The sequence below is a fragment of the Caretta caretta genome, chromosome 1 (assembly GCF_965140235.1).
Source record: "Caretta caretta isolate rCarCar2 chromosome 1, rCarCar1.hap1, whole genome shotgun sequence".
In the NCBI taxonomy this organism is placed as follows: Eukaryota; Metazoa; Chordata; order Testudines; family Cheloniidae; genus Caretta; species Caretta caretta.
Window position 1 is genome coordinate 41,063,468 of NC_134206.1, and position 20,815 is coordinate 41,084,282.

General features: G+C 37.9%; 1 protein-coding gene across 3 annotated transcripts in view; it reads left to right on the plus strand.

The window, feature by feature from the left end:
• Window positions 1-20,815, plus strand: part of IFT88 (intraflagellar transport 88) — an 85,037-nt gene that overhangs the window by 52,551 nt on the left and 11,671 nt on the right. For all 3 annotated transcript variants that reach the window (XM_048845265.2, XM_048845275.2, XM_048845255.2), the window contains exons 20-24: window positions 3,067-3,182; window positions 6,994-7,046; window positions 8,218-8,283; window positions 10,792-10,898; window positions 17,543-17,603. In XM_048845265.2, the coding sequence (XP_048701222.1) occupies window positions 3,067-3,182; window positions 6,994-7,046; window positions 8,218-8,283; window positions 10,792-10,898; window positions 17,543-17,603 (403 nt within the window). The remainder of the gene's footprint in view (window positions 1-3,066; window positions 3,183-6,993; window positions 7,047-8,217; window positions 8,284-10,791; window positions 10,899-17,542; window positions 17,604-20,815) is intronic.

The window sequence follows — 20,815 nt, forward strand, 5'->3', positions numbered from 1 at the left end:
CCTGTCTCTCCCCATTTATTGCATAGGAGCCTTATGCCCCTAACTCAGGCTTTGTGGATAACAGTGCTGTTCCTGAGATTTTTTTTTTCAGCACCTAAGGGCTTGTCTACACTTACATCACTGCTGCGGCACAGCTGTACCAATGCAACTCTGCCCTTGTAGCGCTTAATGAAGATGCTACCTACACCAGTGGAAGAGTTTCTCCCGTCAGCATAGGTACTCCACCTCCCCAAAAGATGACAGCTATGTCAACAGGAGAAGCTCTCCCATTGACATAGTCCTGGTCTACTCTATAGACTTATGTTGGTATAACTATGTCACTCAGAGGTGTGGATTTTCCATACTCCTGAGTGATTTAGTTGTACTGACTGACGTAAGTCTGTAGTATAGACCAGGGCTAAAAGGTAGGTGCTCGGATGCTCAGCACCACAACGCCTAAGGCCATGTCTACACGAGTGCTTATGTCGGCAAAACTTTTGTCACTCAGCGGTGTAAAAATACCACACTCTTGAGTGACATAAGTTTTGCCAACATAAGTGCTCATGTGCACACAGCTGTCAGCAGGAGGCGCTCTCCTGCCAGCATAGCTGTTGCCACTCAGTGAGCTGGTTTTATTATCTCGACAGGAGAGCTCTCTCACATCAGCATAATGAGGCTACCTGAGTGCTAGCTTGTAAGTGTAGATATGGCCTTAGTCCCTTCATGGGTCAGGGCCTTAGTAAATATCCCTCCTCTCTGTAAATCAGAAGTGAACCAAAGCCCCAGCAATGCTGGTAGGAGAAAAAGTAAAATATATGTTATTCTTTCCATGGAAACGTACTAATATGAAACTTGATTAAAAAGTGACCAGTATCTGGGTATTTGGCTACCTTTTCTTATTTGTGCTAACACCTAATTCACTAAGCTAATTAATGTTTGTACAATACAGCCTCTTGTGCTATGTTGGTTGTGCATTCTGTTTACCTTTATTATGCAATTAATTTACAACAATAATTCTATTGTTACCTAAGCATTTCTAAGCATTTCTTTTTGTTTGTACAATTCTAAACCTTTTTTTAGTACTCAGAAATAAAATTCTTGAAGTTCTGACCACTTATGGCCATTAAAAGATGCCATGGCATTTTTTCCAGGAGAGTAGGAATGTTAACCCTGGCAAAATTCCAACTCTTGAATTTACATCCTGGTCTACTGTACTTAAATCTCTCCCATAGTGATAATTAGATAAATTTTTCTTCATTTCTTGTCCTAAATTGTTTTGTAGTTTTACTGGCACTGATAAACATGCCACATTCTTCCCCATAGTTGGCTTTATTTTAGAAGTAGGTAAAATTATTATTTATACTTATACATACATACACACACACACACCCCGCCCCACCATCACCCCAATCAATTTTAAAAAGAAGCATTTGCCTTATTGTTATAAGCCCTGATTCAGCAAAACACTCAAGTGTGTGCCTAATTCTTAAGTATGTGCTTACTCGTACATCCTAGTGAAATCAGTAGAACTTCTTCACAATCTTAGAGTTAAGCACATACTTGCACACTTTGCTGAATCTGGGTCATAATGATTTTCCAGGATAAATTGTGGCAATTTTCACTACTTATAATGTCAGATGAGTGCTACCTTCTTTAGGTTTTCCACTGTACCTGTATACTGTGTATATATCTATAATTGTCTTGAAACTGTAATTGTATGCTTGAAATTGTCTACTTCAGTTGAAATGCATTCTATAAATTGATGGTGTTAAGTTTGCAAATGAATTGTAGCTCAGCAGTTTCTCTTTGAAGTCTGTTTTTGAAGTTTTTTTTTGTTGAAGAATGGCTACTTGAAAATCTGTTGTTGAGTGTCCAGGGAGTTAGAAGTGTTGATGATGTGCTGGAGAGGTTTTAGCTGAGGGCCTATTTTTGCTGTCTCTGACTCAAGGAACATTTTCAACTCCCACAAAAGCTTATGCCCAAATAAATCTGTTAGTCTTTAAGGTGCCACTGGACTCCTCGTTTTTGTGGATACAGACTAACATGGCTACCCTTCTGATATTTGTTGGAATGAAGTTTTAAAAGTCTAAATGCCTCACTTGTTTTTTATATATTTATTGGTCTAGTTTAAATTTGCCTTATTCCAAACCCCAGTTTTTCTACATACCGGTGCCAATTTTAACCCAGACCACCTGGTAAAAAAAAAAAATTACACTTCCAGAGTTTTTAGCATTGTTCCCTTAGTATTAATTCCCTTGGAATTATTAACATTTTGTACTATAGTAAATTTCTACTTTATTTCAATAAAACACTTGTAACAAATTTTGTTTCTAGTAAATTCAGAGATTAGTCCTATTTATAATAACCAATATCCCCCATCAGTAAAATTAAAATCTATAGACAAAAGTTTTGCTTATTTATGTGGCATTAATCCCAAAATGAATTAAAAACAGATTAGAAGTATTCCACTGAAATAAAGTGGATATGTGCATACACTTGACTCTCTCTCTTTTTCAGACATTTAAATTTGGGACTGACAACTCTGTAGACTGGCCTCTTTACCCACAGAACCCGTAAAGTGAGGGCACTCAGCACTAGCTTCCTTGCGCTATTCTGACTGGGTGCCTCACTCCTGTTCTGAAAGTAAAAAAATTGTTTTTCAGTGAGTTTTCCAGCAGACTGCTTGGCTATCTGAAACTGATTAGTGAATTTGTTTATGGAAACAACTTTCTTAACATTTTAATTAACTCATTTACATACAGCAGTAATCTAAAAAAGCAAACTTTTTTGTGTGGAATAATACTCTCTTGCTGCTACTAACTATGCCAAAATAATAATTCTAGTAAGGACAGATGGAAAATGTGAAACTCATCTCAGGTAACTCTTCTAAAAAGTATTTTGTAATTACAAAACCTGACAAGTTCTCTTTAGGGATTAGTTGGTATAATACAGTGCTTTCATTCATGTATTACATATTTTTGGCATCTGGAGAATTAAACACTTAAGTGAGTAAGATATTCCAGAAGTAAAATAAAAATGTTGTTTATCACTAAAATTGTGTTTCTTTCACCTTCCTTATTTTGTCAGTCATATCGGTATTTCCCTTCGAACATTGAGGTCATTGAGTGGCTTGGAGCCTATTACATTGATACCCAGTTTTGTGAAAAAGCCATTCAGTACTTTGAGAGAGCAGCGCTTATTCAGTAAGTAATGATTGTTATTGTATGTTTAGTCAAATATCTTGTATTGAGGTTTTTCTTCTTGTAATTATATCTTGGAGACATGATATAAGACATGGCCTTAATTGGCCATAAGCTACATCAGCATAAAATAAAGCTTTAGGTATTGTTTCATCAGGTTCCTCACCTTGTATTTTGTTTGGAGGGGTGTTTTTGTTTCTATTAGGTAGCTCTAATGCAAACAAAAGTAAAAGACTTCCTTTCCAGGGTTTCCTCATCTGGTAAAGACTGTTGATTCAACCTCATAAACAAAAGCATCTTTCAGCAATTAACTTTGTTTCCTTGTTTGTAGTGTTCCTATTCTCATAAAAAGAGTGGAATTGCAGAAAACATCAAACACTAGATAAAACCACCAAGAGTACAGTATTAACAGCTAACAATGGATATATGTTGACAAATCTAATTTATTCTGAATTTTATATTTGACCTGAGTAAAACTGTGTTTGTGCACTTCACAGAATGAGCTATTTAAGGTAGTCTGCATATTTTATTCTAGACTTACAAATGGAATTTAACATACAAGCGACCTACGTGTAAAAATTTGGCCAAATTTGAAACTGGAGCTCTGAGTTCAACCAAAATTTATAACTATAGAAAAATATGTATTTCCTCATAAAAGGACCACATACATATTTCCATGTGGAATTTGTGTCAACAGACAAGCTAAAATTCACATAACCCCATGAAACCCAGAGGTAGCATTTCTCTTTTTGTGTGTGTTTTGGGAATCCTATCCAAAATCAGCCTGAGCCAAACTCAGTTATTACTTGGCTTGTTTCTGATGATCTAAAATTTGACCTACTGTCTGATTCACGTATGGCACTCCGGTTAAAATGCCCCTGAAAGTACAAGGAACTATTTGTGTGTTTGGGCAATCCATTCAAGAGAAGACTATACTGCAGAAAGGTTATTAAAAATGCAGCAGAAATTAATATTTTAATTGAATGGGCGAGGGTATATATAATAAAATTATAAAAAAAGAATATGGTTTAAAATAATTTAAAACAAAGAAGGCTAGGGTTAAATGTAAAAAAAGGGGGGAAAAGCAAGAGTTAAACTCAAATGTTTGAGTAAATTGTAAACAAATAGAAATACAAGGCTAAATGCAAAATATATAGAGAGTAAAGTCAAGAGTTCATATAATTAAAAAAAAAAATAGGCAAGGAATAAGGGTAAATAACCAAACAAAAAAATGAAAATAAAACTGGAATTAACAGGACTTTTGCCTATCACCACCCTGGCAAAATTGCTTGTATTTTTGGATTCTTTCTCCCACCTTTTGTCTGCATTGTCTTTGTAAATTCTTTGGGGCAGAGATTTCTCTGTGTGTTTGTACATCGGGGCCTCAAATACTGTTTGGAGCTTTTGGGCACTAACCACAGCACAAGTAAATTATTATTATTAATAATGCTAAAAGCACAAGTCCTGGTTTTAAAAATGCTCTACTGATCCAAAATATGACAGCCTACCTGCCAAGCAACATTGGTAAGCAGGACTATATAACCCTTGTATTGAGACATTGGCTCCCCATTGATTATCTGATCCAATTCAAGATCATGGTCCTGATTTCCAACACACTCAGCTACCTGAAGAACCACCTTTATCCCCATGACTAGGACCGTCCACCATAGCTCCACAATTCATGAGAAATGGAGACAGCTTTCTTGGCTGGCCCACTACTGTTGGGTACTCCCTTCCTCATGAGACCAGAATGACCTGAAATCTCACCATCTCCAGGACGACATATGAGAAACATCTGTCAACTTAGCTTTTCCTTTACAAATAATAATGAAAGTCAACAGCAAAAACCTTTCATCTTGTAGTTAAGATTGAGACAGTATATTTATATGACACTTCTGCAAACTTTATAACAAGAAAATTACAAAAGAATCCCAAACATTAAATTTGGAAATAAATAGGTAAGATAATTTATAGAAATATTCCATTATCCCTTTTGCCCTTACAGTCAGGTCCACATGGGAAGTTCCTTGTATTTAAAGCCCCCTTTACTAACATATACTATTATATAGAAAGTCTAAAAATATAATAATTGAAATTAAATTATAGTAAAATGCTCAAAATGAAGTTCTGCTTTCCCACTGGTTACTGTGCTTGTTTTTAATTGTAAGGAAAGGATTGGTACTGTAAACAAAAACAAATGCAGCAGCAGCATGCAGCTCTAGACACAACAGACACAGAAAGAGGGGAAGGAAACAATGTTCATCAAAATGGTATCGTCAGCATTGGACATTGCTTGGTAACTGAAGTCTTGTTTGCCTCAGGCCTCAATTTCTCCAGCTAGTCATTTACTACCAGGAAATGTCCAACCCATTGGCTTCTTTTTCTAAAACAAATAGCTTTTAAAAATGGAGACAAACCAGTGAAAATATTTAGGAAACACTGATTTAAAGACTTGCTATCATGCTGTTCAGTGAAGCTGCCAACCCCTTAAAACTTTGTAATGCAGTCAAGCTCTTGGATCACATATGTTGGCACTCTTAGCCCATTTTAAAACACTGGAAAGAACACAGCTGAAACTAGAAAAAATTCATACCGATTTCATAATCTTCTGGCACAGACCTAAATGTTTAAGGCCTAATTCTCTAACCACTCAATGCATGAAACTTTGTGTATTGTATATGGATTGAAAAGTATCTGTGAATTATTAACCTCTGAAATTCTTGATTGTTGTGTAATTACAGTATCTGTGAGAATTCATTTTCCAGGAGAGGAGATTGTTAATTGTAGCTAACAGAACATAAATATTCGGGAGCTTGTTTGGCGCTAAAACTTGTACATGCTATTTGCAATTTGTTAATCCTAAAAATAGGCCACAGTAATTTAACAGTTGTTATTATGCTGATTGTAAACAAGATGACATTTAAATGATAACTTTGCCTCAACCCCAATCCCCAGTTCTCAAATCTGTTTTAGTGGAATATTAATTCCAGTCATTCAGTGATATTTTATATTTAAATCACCTCCTTTAACTTGCATTTTAAGATGTATTTTGAAATGAATTGAGAAATTGTGTTTTTGAGAAGCTTGCAGGGGCAAATTTTAGCAACATGTGCAATTCACACAATAGTGGGAGTTGTGGAGCTTAATTCTGTGTCCTAAAAATGTAGGATTTTCATACCAAGTTGCCTACTAATAATTTGTGTTACAATGAAGGTGTGTTAGGTGCTCACTTGCATTCTGTTGCTCTGTGCAGCAGGCACACACATGTGCTGCAACTGAGAAATATGCAGTAGACTCGTTTTACATAAGCTTATTGTGCAGGGCACTAGACTGCAGACAAATAGAGAAATTGTATGGAGGTCAAATTGGCTTGACCTGTGGTTGAATAAAAAATAAATAAATAATGGATGAACAGTACAGCCAGTAAGGTAAAGCAAAATGCTAGATTTCCACTAGAGAAGCCTCCCTACAAATTGTTAGAGTGCAATATCTTCTAGGACATATTAACGATCAGACAGTACTATACAGTCCAAAGAGCTTTCCACATGTGGTTTCGGTCAGCTTTGAAGACATGGCAACTGACCAGCCCACACATGGCTATATCTTTATTATCTTTTCACTTGCTCATAATAAAAAAATGCTATTAGTTTATGTGCCCTTCCTAGAAAGGATTCACCCTGAGTGAGCCGACAAGTAGAATTTGGTGAGACTGGTTTAACAGTGGATGTACACCAATACTTTGAACTTCGCAGAACAATTTGTCTATTTCATCATTTGCTAGTATACTAAATGGTTTTTATTTATTTATACACAGACCAACGCAAGTGAAATGGCAATTGATGGTTGCTAGTTGTTATAGAAGAAGTGGTAAGTGTCTCTCCTTGTTCTGTGATTTTTTTTAATTGATTTTTTTTTACTTTATGTATTTTGAATTTTTATCTACTGATCTTTTGTACATCTGCTGTATGAGTTCTTGGTTCTAAAATCTCCTTAGCATGCTTCTGCTTTGTGAATTTTCTTGTATAACAAAGTATGACCTTCCTTGAAGTCTTGGTTTTAGTTACTCATGTTTGTACTGTCTTATACTTATGAGTGGAGCAGTCACATTCAAGTAAAGAGAACAGGCCAAACTAGCGTAAATAGTCATATTGTATTTAATTTATGTCAGTGCCGCACATCATGTCACAATAGCCAAGTAGGAAACTTCTAGAGTTGCTCAGCTGAACCGACCACATTTACAATATATAAAGTGGGTACAATTTCTAGATATTAAAAAAAATTGAAAATGTAAATTGTACAAACAGAATACACACTGCAACTTCGAGACTGAGCACTCACTGAGCTCTCAGCTGCTGAATTTTATAACTTGGATTCTACAGTCTGAATCTGCTATTGATCATAATCACATTGGGACAGAGTCCATGTCTTCCTCTTTGTATTGTTCCGCACCAAAACACACAAGATATTTTAATAATACTTTTCTTTCGTGCTGTCCCATTGTTCCCATTCTTTCCCTTGCTCCTTTAGAGCCTTACAGAGAATCGAATGACAAATTTTCAGGTTTTCTTATATTGTTTACCCCGTTACCTGATTCTATGGGATGGGGGAGTAGAAGCTGGGTGACTATGTGAATTGAAAGATAAAGTCAGCACCCAACCAAAATCCAGCACAGAAGAGCTTTCTCAGCAAAGGAGCAAGACAACTTGGCCAACATTATGTTCATTTAGATATGTTGGGAAAATCCCCAGTATGTCCTACCAGCACATTCCAATTCAGTTTGAGCCCCACCCATCATTTAAAAAAAGTAAATTTTGAATTTTTTTTTCAACTGTTCGCAACCAGCCTTAATTATTATAGTCGAGTAATAATTAAAGAATGCGAATGCCAACTTTAACTGTATCAGCTGTGATCTAGGATTATTAAACCATGTACTCTTAAAAATAAAGCAGCTGAAAAAATCTGGGAGGTACCAAGTCACATCAGTTTCTGGTCTGATAGTGTGTGTGTGTGTGAGTGATGTTGTTTATTTTGTTTGCAGGTAACTACCAAAAATCTCTAGATACATATAAGGAAATACACAGAAAATTTCCAGACAATGTTGAATGTAAGTTGTTTCATTGAATGGTGTAGTTTTCAAGGTAAAGGAAACTCTATGCTATATTGAATATATCTATTAGTAATCCATATTATGTAAGTATTTTATAAATAGAAAATATTCTCGCAGACTACCTTCTTTTCCAATACTAATTCTGCACATTCCTTGTGACAACTCTAGGGCTTGACTAAAGTAATACTAGGGCAATTTTGAGGAAAGAAGATGAAAATAAACTTGCTTACTGACTTCCTTCCTCCTATCCTCTTTCTGCAGTCAGGACCAGCTCTAGGCACCAGCAAAGCAAGCACGTCCTTGGGATGGCACAATTCCAGGGGTGGCATTCCGGACTCTGTGCTGTCTACAGGGGTTAGGTCAGCATAGTTGTGTCTCTCAGGGGAGTGGATTTGTCACACCCCTGAGAGATGTAGATATGCCAATGTAAGTTCCCAGTGTAGACCAGCCCTTTAAGTTCTATGTGTATACTTACAGAAACATCCATTGTTACCTGTAGACCCTGCAACTGTAATCTCCACAGGCCAGATTGTTTCTCTTGTGTTTGCCATCCTTCCTTTTTATAGTCTACAAATCTTACTGTGGTTACAAGTTTTACCAAAACCAAGTATCACAAAAAGACATGAAGCATTTTTTTAAAGTTTAGTTGTTCAGGTAGTCTCTGGAAGTCCTTAGAGAGTGCCAAACTGGGGATACGTGGTAGCAGGAAACATCACTTCTTGAAGACTGATAGATGCTTCACCACTGGCAGAAGCAGCTCTGTGGGTGAATGGAAGAGCATCACAGAGCACGGTTTGGGAACCATTGCTCTATGTTGTTATAGCAGCCCTCTTACCTCACTCATTGTTGAGAACCTCAGTACTACAAAAGTCAGTTTGCCACTTACCAGAATTACATTTTTAAACAGTTTAAGGCAGAACTATTTTTTAAAAGTAGACTTGCAGCATTTTTTTCAGCTACTATTAATTTTATCAAGTTTCCTAAATTCTCTTGAAGAGCAGGCTTTAAGGAGGTCTACTGTAGTAGAAAAACAAAACTTTTGCCTTAGTTAACAATGGCAACACAAGTTTTACAAAATGGTTTCTCACTTTAAGAACTATAGGTAAAAAAATATAAGGCATGTTAATATTTGTAGTGTGTGAATCAAAGGAGTGGACTATTTTTTGAAAATCTTTCAGTGATTCTAACATTCTTTAAACATTGCCGGCACAAATCCATGACGCTGAGGATGCAGTACAGAACTGCCAGGAAGGTAGTCACTGTTCGTCATTCCACTGTTCTGTTAATTTGTAAAGGCAATGAGTCAGAAGGTCTCTCATCTCCCTGTGCTTCTTCAGCTATTGTTAAATCACCTTTTAACTAGTTGTTGAGGTTTTCTTCTGTTTACTGGTTATTGATAGTCTAGCGTGGTATTTAGATAGGTGTCATTCCCTGCTGCTGTGCATACAGAGACAGAGGCAGCTCTTTTCCAAATTGGGGCTCTGGCTCAAAGGAGTTCTCTCTTCCCCTTAGTTCTTCCAATTTTATCATATAAGCTTGGTCTACACTGAAAAGTTATATCAGCATAGTTACATCCGTCAGGCTGACTGGCATAGCTATTCTGACAAAACCCCTAGTGTAGACGCAGCTGTGTCAATGGAAGAGGGCTTTGTTCAGGGAAGTGGTGTTCCTACAGCAACAGGAAAAACCCCTTCTGTCTGTGTAGGCTGTGTCTGCACTACGGAGCTATGCTGGCATAGCTATGCTGGTATCGGCTCTTTCTACACTAGCACTTTGTGGACAGCACTATGTCGGCGGGAGATGCTCTCCCACTAACGTAGCTGCCACTGCTCGTTGGAAGTGGTTTAATTATGCCAACGGGAGAGCTCTCTCCGTCGGCATAGAGCGGCTACACAGAAGACCTTACAGCAGCACAGCTGCAGCGATACAGCTGTGCTGCTGTAAGGTCTGTAGTGTAGACATAGCCATAGTCTCCATAGCATAGATGGCCATCGTCACATTTAGCCTTCGTTTCAATTTTTGAACTATATAGAGATTGATATTAACGCAGGAGCTAAAAGTCCACCCACCATGCATGTGAAGTGCTGACTCAACACTGGAGTAATTAGAAAATCTAACTATGTCCATTCTTTTCAGCTCGTTTGGCATTGATGACTTATTGTCAATAAAATGCTATTGGGGAATTGTTTCTCGATAGATTAACATATGTATAATACTTTTTATTTTCGAAGCATTTCACAAACACTAAGTAACTAAATTTCACAACACCCCTTAGGTATTATTAACCATTCTACAGTCAACCACAGAAAAGTTAAAATTGCTTGCATAAGATTCCAATCTGAGTTGCTGGCATTGTAAAGCAGGAACCCCAGATCTCCAGTCCTATGCTATGTCCAGAAGACCATGCTGCTACTCTATAAATTTGGTTTTACTAGGTTAAACACACTACTATTTTTTCACCTGCTATCAAGCCCTTTTCTAAATATATTTTTAATATACAATTAGGTCTACGGTTCTTAGTTCGTCTCTGCACAGATATGGGACTGAAAGAAGTTCAAGAATACGTGACAAAGCTCAAGAGAGTGGAAAAACTAAAAGAAATAAGGGAACAGGTATGTTTGTTTTCTCCTATGAAAAGTGGATTTTTTTTTTCATTTTCATTATGTAACTTCACTGCCTAGCACAATAAACAGTAAAATGTTTGCTATAGTACTTTAGCCTAGCTAGAGTGGACCTTCACTTCCTGGTTTACAGATGTTTAAGTTGGTTTTGCCATAACTCTTGGATTCTTTGGTTTTCAGAGGTTTAAATATAGGTGCATTCTGGAAGGGTACAAGGCTCATCTAGTCAACCTTAACATTCTGCCTTAATGAAGTTTTTGGGCAGCGAATGTCCCTTGGCTTTGAGGAAGTGCTAGTCATGAAGGGGCATGACTGAAGGGCACAAGACAGCTTACTGGGAACACCTCACTGTCACTAAGCTATCAGCTCTGCCCTCCATCAAGCCCCCCAGTAGGATCAAGGGCAGGTAGGAAGGTGGTAAACAAAAGCCTGTGAAGAGAACATCTACCAGATGGTGGTACCAACGGTGAGAGGAGGAGAGCCCCAAAGTCTGTACTCCACTTTTGGGACTAGCATAGGGAGAAGGGGTTCTGCACAACCTTCTGGAGCATAGGAGGATTGCAAAGATGTGAAGTGACTCATTCATCTCAAGGGAATGTTTTCAGGTGAATCCAAACACCCCATGGAGATTAATACAGCCTGACAACAGCTCTTAAGTGGTGTGATCCTACCCATTCATTTCAATATGTATTCTCCTCCCCTCCCCCTTCTACCTCAAAATCTACCTCAAGCCCAGTCATGCAATACAGTTTTCAGGACATGCTTATTATGCACATGGACTTTAGAGCAATTTGAATACTAAAATCAGCTCCTTATTGAGAGAGAGGGCTGCATCTGAGAAACGTCTTGATAAATTACTCCATATTTACCCCAAGAAATATTTCCTGGCCCCTCTTGTGTCATACCAGTATTCAAGATAATCTCACTAGCTACATATATTTCACTGCATATTGAAAATGTAAAGCAGCTCATAATGTGGGGGGTGGTTATTGGTAGGGCCCTACCAAATTCACAGTCCATTTTAGTCAATTTCACGGTCATAAGATTTAAAAAATCATAAATTTCATGATTTCAGCTATTTAAATCTGAAATTTCACAGTATTGTTATTGTAGGGGTCCTGACCCAAAAAGGAATTGTGGAGGGTCACAAGGTTATTGTCGGGGGTGTTGCGGTGCTGCTACCCTTACTTCTGTGCTGCTGCTGGCAGAAGATCTGCCTTCAGCGTGAGCAGCTGGAGAGCAGCGGCTGCTGGCTGGAAGCCCAGCTCTGAAGGCAGAGCCACCGCCAGCAGCAGCACAGGAGTAAGGGAGACATGGTATGGTATTGCCACCCTTACTTCTGCACTGCTGCAGGTGCAGCGCTGCCTTCAGAGCTGAGCGCCTGGCCAACAGCTGCCGCTCTCCAGCCACCCAGCTCTGAAGGCAGTGCAGAAGTAAGAGTGGCAATACTGCGACCCCCCCCCCCCAAGATAACCCCCCTGCAACTCCCTTTTGTGACAGGATCCCCAATTTGAGAAACTCTGGTCTCCCCCGTGAAATCTGTGTAGTATAGGGTAAGAGACCAGATTTCACAGTCTGTGATGCATTTTTCATGGCCGTGAATTTGGTAGGGCCCTAGTTATTGGGAACTCCTCAATCAAATGACCCCATATTTGTACCATAAACTCTACCGCAGCCCCTGTTGCAACATAACAGTTTGAAGACAATTTCCCAAAGCATGTGGGACTTAGTGCATTTAGAAAAATTGACTGCTAAACAATAAGCAAGGCTCAGCCTTAACTTTGGTGGTGGTGCCACCCCACTATAATGACATTAGTAATGAAACAGCTAAGCAGGTAAAACATTACCTTTTCCGAGTACAACTCCAAGAGCTTCTCACTGAAATGAGTTAAATTGGTTCTGCTTTATCTCTAGTGGGTAATGGTCCAAGTTACAAACACACTCACTTTGCCACAATATGAAATAACTGGTAAACTCTGCTCAGGAAAGGTCAGGAACTAAACTTGAAACTGGATTAATAAAAACTGGATTGATTCTTAATTGGAGGGCGGAGATCCCTGGGATTGGAGAGGTAATTACTCAATTGTATACAATACCGGCACTACTTTTTCTTGAGTTTTTAATTATGCAGCATAGGCCGGCAAATAAAAGGAAAGAAAAGTACCTTTTAAAAAAATATATTCACACTTTTTATACAAATACTATTTTTGTTTGGTTGTTTGTTTATTTTTAACATCTTTACTTGATGATGTGAACCTGAGTTTTCTGGGTACTTTTGAACACTTACTCCTGTGCATTAAACTACTAGTGAAAATATTTAAACAATTAGATTGTTTAACTTAGTTGTTTAAGATTATAGCAATATGTCAATGATGTTAAAAATGTAATATTTCATTTGACTTAATACATTAGTCACTGAAAGTCCAGGGACTAGCTGCTGAATACTATAGTTCTCCATTTAATCACAAGATATGTATGTGGAAGCACAAACTCTAATACAATCCATTTTATACTGCTATGGTAAATTAACCATAATTTGGAGAAGCTAATTTGCAGATGACTGGAATGTTATGTTAATTACAACAATGCATCATTCTTACATGTTCTGTCATAACACCAGCATGGCAATGCAAAATAAGGGTCTCACACTATGATTCACTTTGTGCCTCTCCAGTTGTTAGAGGTTGAATTCTGTAGCTCAGAAATTATAAAATTCACTCCTTACGTTTTCCTGCCAGACACTGATTTCAGTCCGCAAAGAAAGGGACAGGTCAGTTATTGCTCTCTGTTTTCGACAGCAATTTAAACTCATTTTCCATTCCTCGATATTTCAGACCAAGCCGTGATCTCTTTACTACTGTGCCAAGTGGTGAGGCAGTAAATAGCTAATAAAATACTTGTGGAATATGCCCTGCTTTTCAATGCGTCTTACTAAGGTCTTGTCTACATTTGGAAATTTACCAAAATAGCTATTCTGGAAAACTCCTATGTGGCCACTCTTATTCTGTAATAAGAGTGTCCACACAGGGGCTTATATCAAAATAACTATTCTAGAATAACTATTTCTGTAAATTTCCAAGTGTAGACAAGTGCTTGAAGGTGTCCAGCCAGAGATCTGGAAACATCTGTGAGGTAGGTGAATATTCCCCTGAATATTCCTTAGTGTATTAACATTTCCCTGATTTTTCATTTAAAAGAGATGTGCACACATACTGGTACTGGTACACAAATTCACAAAACCTTATTGGCATTGGTTCATATGCAGGTAATAGCATTGCATATTTATTTCTCTACGTGACTTTAATGACTGAGTGCCTGATAAGCTGTGAAGTGAGCCAGGGATAATATGTACAGACACCATATGATTTTCCTCAGTGCATCTCAGTTCTAATGTGTAACACATTTCTGCTCTTCCAGTCCTGGGTCTCTCTTGACCAAAGGCTGCCGGTTGTGCCAAAAAGAATTCCGTCATCCATGTGGGAGTAGGATGTAAAGCAAACTCATTTCCACTTGTGACCCATTAGAGAATTTGATCTTGCGTTTTCACAAATGAAACGCCAACACATAAAACCTACTTGTTCCACATTAGACCCACTTCCTTCATTTCCAGCTGTTGTTTTTTAAATTTGCCCTGATGTTTGAAATACTCAAGAGCTTTCCACAGTGCTGTGAGTATGAAGTTGGAATGCATGTGCCCGCACTTCGTATGTTATACAGTACATACCTTTTCGAGACTTTTAGGATCATTTTGCAGCTGCTCAGTCTGCAGAATTCAAGTGCCTTTTTGTTTTCAGTTATACATGATGCAACCATTAACTGGAGATCAAGATAAATTTAAAATAAAATAATAAAAACCATGCACAAAGTAAAACTAGATCCTTTGCATAACATTAGTTTGCAAGAATTTCATAAGGGAAATAAATATTTTAAAATAAAATAGATATGAATTTATGAACATCTTTAGGGTACTTTGAGAGGATTGGTCATGATGGAGGTAATAAATAATCCACCAGACACTGTTGTATTATAGAACATAAGAATGGCCCTACTGGGTCAGACCAAAGGTCCGTCTATCCAGTATCCTGTCTTCCGACAGTGGCCAGTGCCAGGTGCCCCAGAGGGAATGAACAGAACAGGTGATCATCAAGTGATCCATCCCCTGTCACTCATTCCCAGCTTCTGGCAAACAGAGGCTAGGGACACCATTCCTGTCCATCCTGACTAATAGCCATTGATGGACCTATCCTCCATTAATTTATCTAGTTTTTTTGAACCCTGTTATGGATTTGGCCTTCACAGCATCCTCTGGCAAGGAGTTCCACAGGTTGACTGTGCGGTGTGTGAAGAGATACTTCCTTTTATTTGTTTTAAACCTGCTGCCTATTAATTTCATTTGGTGACCCCTAGTTCTTGTGTTATGAGAAGGAGTAAACAACACTTCCTTATCTACTTTCTCTAAACCAGTCATGATTTTATAGACCTCAATTATATCTCCCCTTAGCCATCTCTTTTCCAAGCTGAAAAGTCCCAGTCTTATTAATCTCTTCTCATATGGAAGCCATTCCATACCCCTAAACATTTTTGTTGCCCTTTTCTGAACCTTTTCCAATTCCAATATATCTTTTTGAGATGGGGCAACCACATCTGCACATAGTATTCAAGATGTGGGTGTACCATGGATTTGTATAGAGGCAACCTGATATTTTCTGTCCTATTATCTATCCCTTTCTTAATTATTCCCAGCATTCTGTTCACTTTTTTGACTGCTGCTGCACATTGAGTGGATGTTTTCAGAGAACTATCCATAAGATCTCTTTCTTGAGTAGAAACAGCTAATTTAGACCCCATCATTTTATATGTATAGTTGGGATTATGCTTTCCAATGTGCATTACTTTGCATTTATCATCATTATATTTCATCTGCCATATAGTTGACCTCTTATCCCGTGGCAGTTTACTTTGCGTAGGAACCTTTGGTGAGGGACCTTGTCAAAGGCTTTCTGAAAATCTAAGTACACTATATCCACTGGATCCCCTTGGTCCACATGCTTGTTGACCCCCTCAAAGAATTCTAATAGATTGGTGAGGCATGATTTCCCTTTACTAAAACCATGTTGACTCTTCCTCAACAAATTATGTTCATCTATATATCTGACAGTATTGTTCTTTATTATAGTTTCATCCAGTTTGCCTGGTACTGAAGTCAGGCTTAAAGGCCTGTAATTGCCAGGATCACCTCTGGAGCCCTTTTAAAAAATTATCTCTCCTCCAGTCATCTGGTACAGAAGCGATTTAAATAATAGGTTACAGACTACAGTTCTGCGATTTCACATTTGAGTTCCTTCCGAACTCTTGGGTGAATACCATCTGATCCTGGTGATAGCGTAGATGATGGCAAAGGCCTCAGTCCTGCAAACAGTCATGCAAATGCTTAACTTCATGTGTGTAGTCACACTGAGTTCAAAGGGATTACTCCCTTCATTGGAATTTAACTAGATTATGCTTCATACTTTAAAGTTAAATATGTACATCATGTTTCCAGGATCAAGTGCTAAAATGTTAAGGCCTTAAAGAAACTCAACTAATTTGTTATTACTGAATCTCCACTCAGCTAAACAATTTCAACTAATATTAAAATAAACTGCTTAGGAAAGTCATTTTATGTCACATGATCTAGGTTTTCAACCAAGGGCTTATATAGTCCACACATCTTTTTTAAACAGGCTCTTAATTTTATACACTGAATTTAGATAGAGCTTTTTTTCAAAAAAAAACAAAAAAAAAAAACAGATGGAGGCTCTACATGTTGATTCTTTGCAGCTGTCCATCAAAAGGTCCTTATTAAGATGTATATTTTCTGTAATTGACAAGATATATGCATCTGAATATTGGGATTTTGAAATCAGAGGCCTATTCAATCATGCAATACAGAGGTATTGCTTGGACAAAATAACAGTAACATTTTAAAATAATCCTAAAAATAACACAGCTGGAAGGTGTTTGTGGTCCTTTCCTCATTCTGAGAAAGTTGACATTTTAAACATAGTTTTTTATAGTATTTACCATTACCTTCATGTTAGATTTAGCACTCAACGACAAATTAAATTAAATTTTTTTTCCTGACATACAGTCCTGTGCCAAATATTAGAAATGTAAGACCTGTGGGGTAAATATTTCTCTTTCTAAATTTTCTTCCTCCCCACTTGAATCTTTACAATAATAAAACACTTCTTGAATTTACAAGATGTTAGTAGGCAAATACTACTTTGAACTTATGTAGAGGGGGATACCTTGAGAATTTTTTCAGCTGTACTAATCAAAACTTCATGTAATATATTTTTATTCTTATATAAATGTTATCTGAAAGAACAGATTTTATTGAATTTTTTGTTTGAATTTCATTAGTTCTGTGTAAACATTGTATTTAACACTGATATTAAATGCAACTTTTTGTACTGAAGAAATAAGATTTTAGTTGCACAATACAATATTACTGTAATTTAAGTCCAATTTAGTGTTCTCTACTGTTTATAGCAGTAAATTGAATTTTGAGCTTCAGCAATTCTATCTAATATAATTATGCTAAATAGGGTTTTTGTGTTTGTTCCTTCAAACTTATTTCACTGTTGTTCTAGCGTGTTAAATCTGGCAGAGATGGCAGTGCGCGTAGCCGCAGAGAAGGGAGTGGTAGCGGGGGTAAGTACTTGGAATAACAACTTTGCTTAAGTGTTGGAGTTGTCAAAGTTCTAAAAGAAGAGTTTTTCTTAGAGTTGTAAACCCTTTTATATTTATACAAGTACATATTGAGTAATACATAAATATTATTTTGCAAACTTCTCTTACATTTTTTAGCTCCTTTGGTCCTAGTATTGTGAATATTAAATCTTTGCTCTGTAAAATCTCCACCAATATAGTAGCTTTCTTGTTTTGTTTTAGGGTTTATAGAGCACATACAGGTCTCACAGTTTTCCTAAAAATACATCTGTGACCCGTTTATAATAGTTTAGCTGAACACTCTTTGAATGAATGTTAAATTTTGGATGAACAACACTTATTTTAAAGAGTCATTGCCAAGTGCCCTGAGAAAGAGGAAAAAACAGCTATAAGAACAGGTTTGTAAAATGCTTCTGTGAATTGTTTTGAATTGGGGAGATTTTTGCAATGACTTGCAGACACTTCCTCACAATCCTAAAACTTGGAACTGGTTCTCTGGAGAAGGAGTGTGATAACAATTAACAACACTGGGACAAATTCAGACAGATTTACAATTCAGTATAACCATTTTGATTTACAGATGTCAAATCCAATAGATGCAGATGCAACAGAAAATCAGCTTTTCAAAAATCTAGCAGGGATAAGAGGATTTTATAAACAAAGGTGATCACTATAATGTGTAAGTGGCCCAAGAGAAATTTAGCATAGTGCCATAAAGTAGGAAATACAGGGGGATTTTCATAGATGCCATAAAAAAGACATTTTGGACTGATCACACACACAAGTGAGTGCCACTGTGCGTGTGTGGATGGTCACATCACATTACTCATGAATGGCAAAGCCATGGGTGACTTATGCAGGTACCAAATACGTGCTTGGAAAAGCTTCATACCACCTATCTTACATGCTGCTTACACTTCCTGTTACAGAAAACCAATGTGTGGAATGGTTCAGGAAGTTTTTGTTTTTTAATAAAAATTGGACTATTTTTCTTATCCTTCCACCTGTGAAGCCAGATGTCTTAATTACCACTTATCCAACTGAATAAGGCTCAGAGAGAGCCATGAAAACCACCAACATAGCCCAAAATAGCTTTTCAGTACTTAAACATTTTATGTCTATTAAGTCTCCTATTTTAGGATCTTATGGGGCTAGAACGGAGTCCTGGGGTGCCTTAGGAAAAGGGTTATATTTCTATTTTGTAATGGTATGGAGCCCCCATTTTCAGCTCTGCCCTCCTATGAGATAGACTTTGAATTAATTACATTTTTATATAGAGAAACCCCATCACTTGTTGGGGATTGAATATTGCCGTTTTGGGCCTCAGGCCAAGATAATTTTAAGGGGAAATTTCTCATGGTGGGAGGGAAAAGAGGAAGAAAAGAGAAGAGAAGAAAACATTTCTGGGACAGTTTTTTGAATCTGCTCAGGGATTTGAAATATTAGAATAAATCCTACACAGATAGATTAGTGAGCAAAGTGCAGGTCAGGCAGTCAAAAGTGCATGATAAACAATACATAGTTCTGCAATTTATTGCATAGATATGACCGCCACACGTTTATGTATGGAATGTTTTAGTCTGCTTTATCACACACACCTGTACTGTCACCTAAACATTTATTCACATGAATTAAATCTGAAGTTATAGAAAACTGTTATATTTAGAAAACATACAATAATATCATTTCAGATTGCCTCTTTTTCTGATAACTGATTTTTGGGTTCTTGTCACCTATATGAATCTTGGAGATTCATGATCCTTATGAACAGGGCCTACCAAATTCATGGCTGTGAAAAACACGTCATGGATCATGAAATCTGCTCTCCCCTGTGAAATCTGTTGTAGGGGGCTTGCGATATTGCCACCCTTACTTCTTTGCTGCCTTCAGAGCTGGGTGGCTGGAGAGTGCAGAGTGATGGCTCCTGACAAGCACCCAGTTCTGAAGGCAGCACCACCACCAGCAGCAGCACAGAAGTGAGGGTGGCATGGTATGCGAGGGGCAGGGCCAGCCTTACGGGTGGGTGACGGTTGAGCTGGGGAGGGATGGAACTTCCTCTTTCCCTGCATGGTTCGCTCCTGGGACCAGGGCAGACCCACCTCCAGGAACCTCCCCGGGCTGCAGGAAGCTCCACAGCTGCTGTCTGGAGGTCCAGCTCTGAAGGCAGTGCCACCACCAGCAGCAGCACAGAAGTAAGGGTGGCAATACAACATCCCCTCTACAGTAGCCATGCAACCACCCCACACAACCCCCTTTTGGGTCGGGACCCCCATGGTTACAACACCGAGAGAGTTCAGATTTTTTAAATCCTGTGATTGTGAAATTTACAAGAATGGCCCATGAATTTGGTAGGGCCCTACTTATAAACCCTAAGGAAGAAATTCACTATAGTGGGCTGGGCCCAGGCAAAGTCCTCTGCACCTATGGTCTGGTTACAAAGTAGCCATGCAGGATGACTTGTGGACCCCATGCTTGTTTAGGTAGAAATGGAGGACAGCATTGGGGTCAGACCAAGGGATTCAGACCTGTGCAAAACAATGGCCCTGATATCCATGTAAGTGTTGCAAAGGGCCTCTTTCACTGCTACATTCTGTCATTGTATGTACCCTTATTAGTGAAAGAATGGAACATTAACTGAGAGAGAAAGGGATGTTTGGTAGCTTAATAAATAAGGATATAAATGCAAGAGGACAGCTAATAGGGGAAATAAGAAAGATTCTAGCTGAGAAGGTAAGACAGCATTAAAGACCCTGAGCTACCATTTTGCCAATAGTTCTCCTAAGGACAAAAAATATATGTGGAAAATGGAAAGACAGTTGAACTCATTAGGAGCTTCTGCCACAAGCTCTAGTAATTCTAAGGCACTGAGGCACTGAGTTTTTTCAATTCCACAGATTCATACGTCGGCCTTAGACCACATGTAGAGAAAAGTATGGACCCTTGGAACACTAATGTAAGAGATCAAATCTCGTAAGAGCAATGGGGTCTGAGTTGAGCTATAGCTGTGCACTCTTCCATATTGATTTTGATTTTTGTGCAAAGTTGTGCAGTTATTGTATTTAACTCCTGAGAGACTGAAGAGAGTTTATGCTTTGGGAACAAATCTTTGTAGGAAAAGGTTCTTCGGATGCTCATTTATGCAAATTTGGTGCAACTGATCAAAGAGTTTTTGAAACAGCTCAACAAATAAGCAG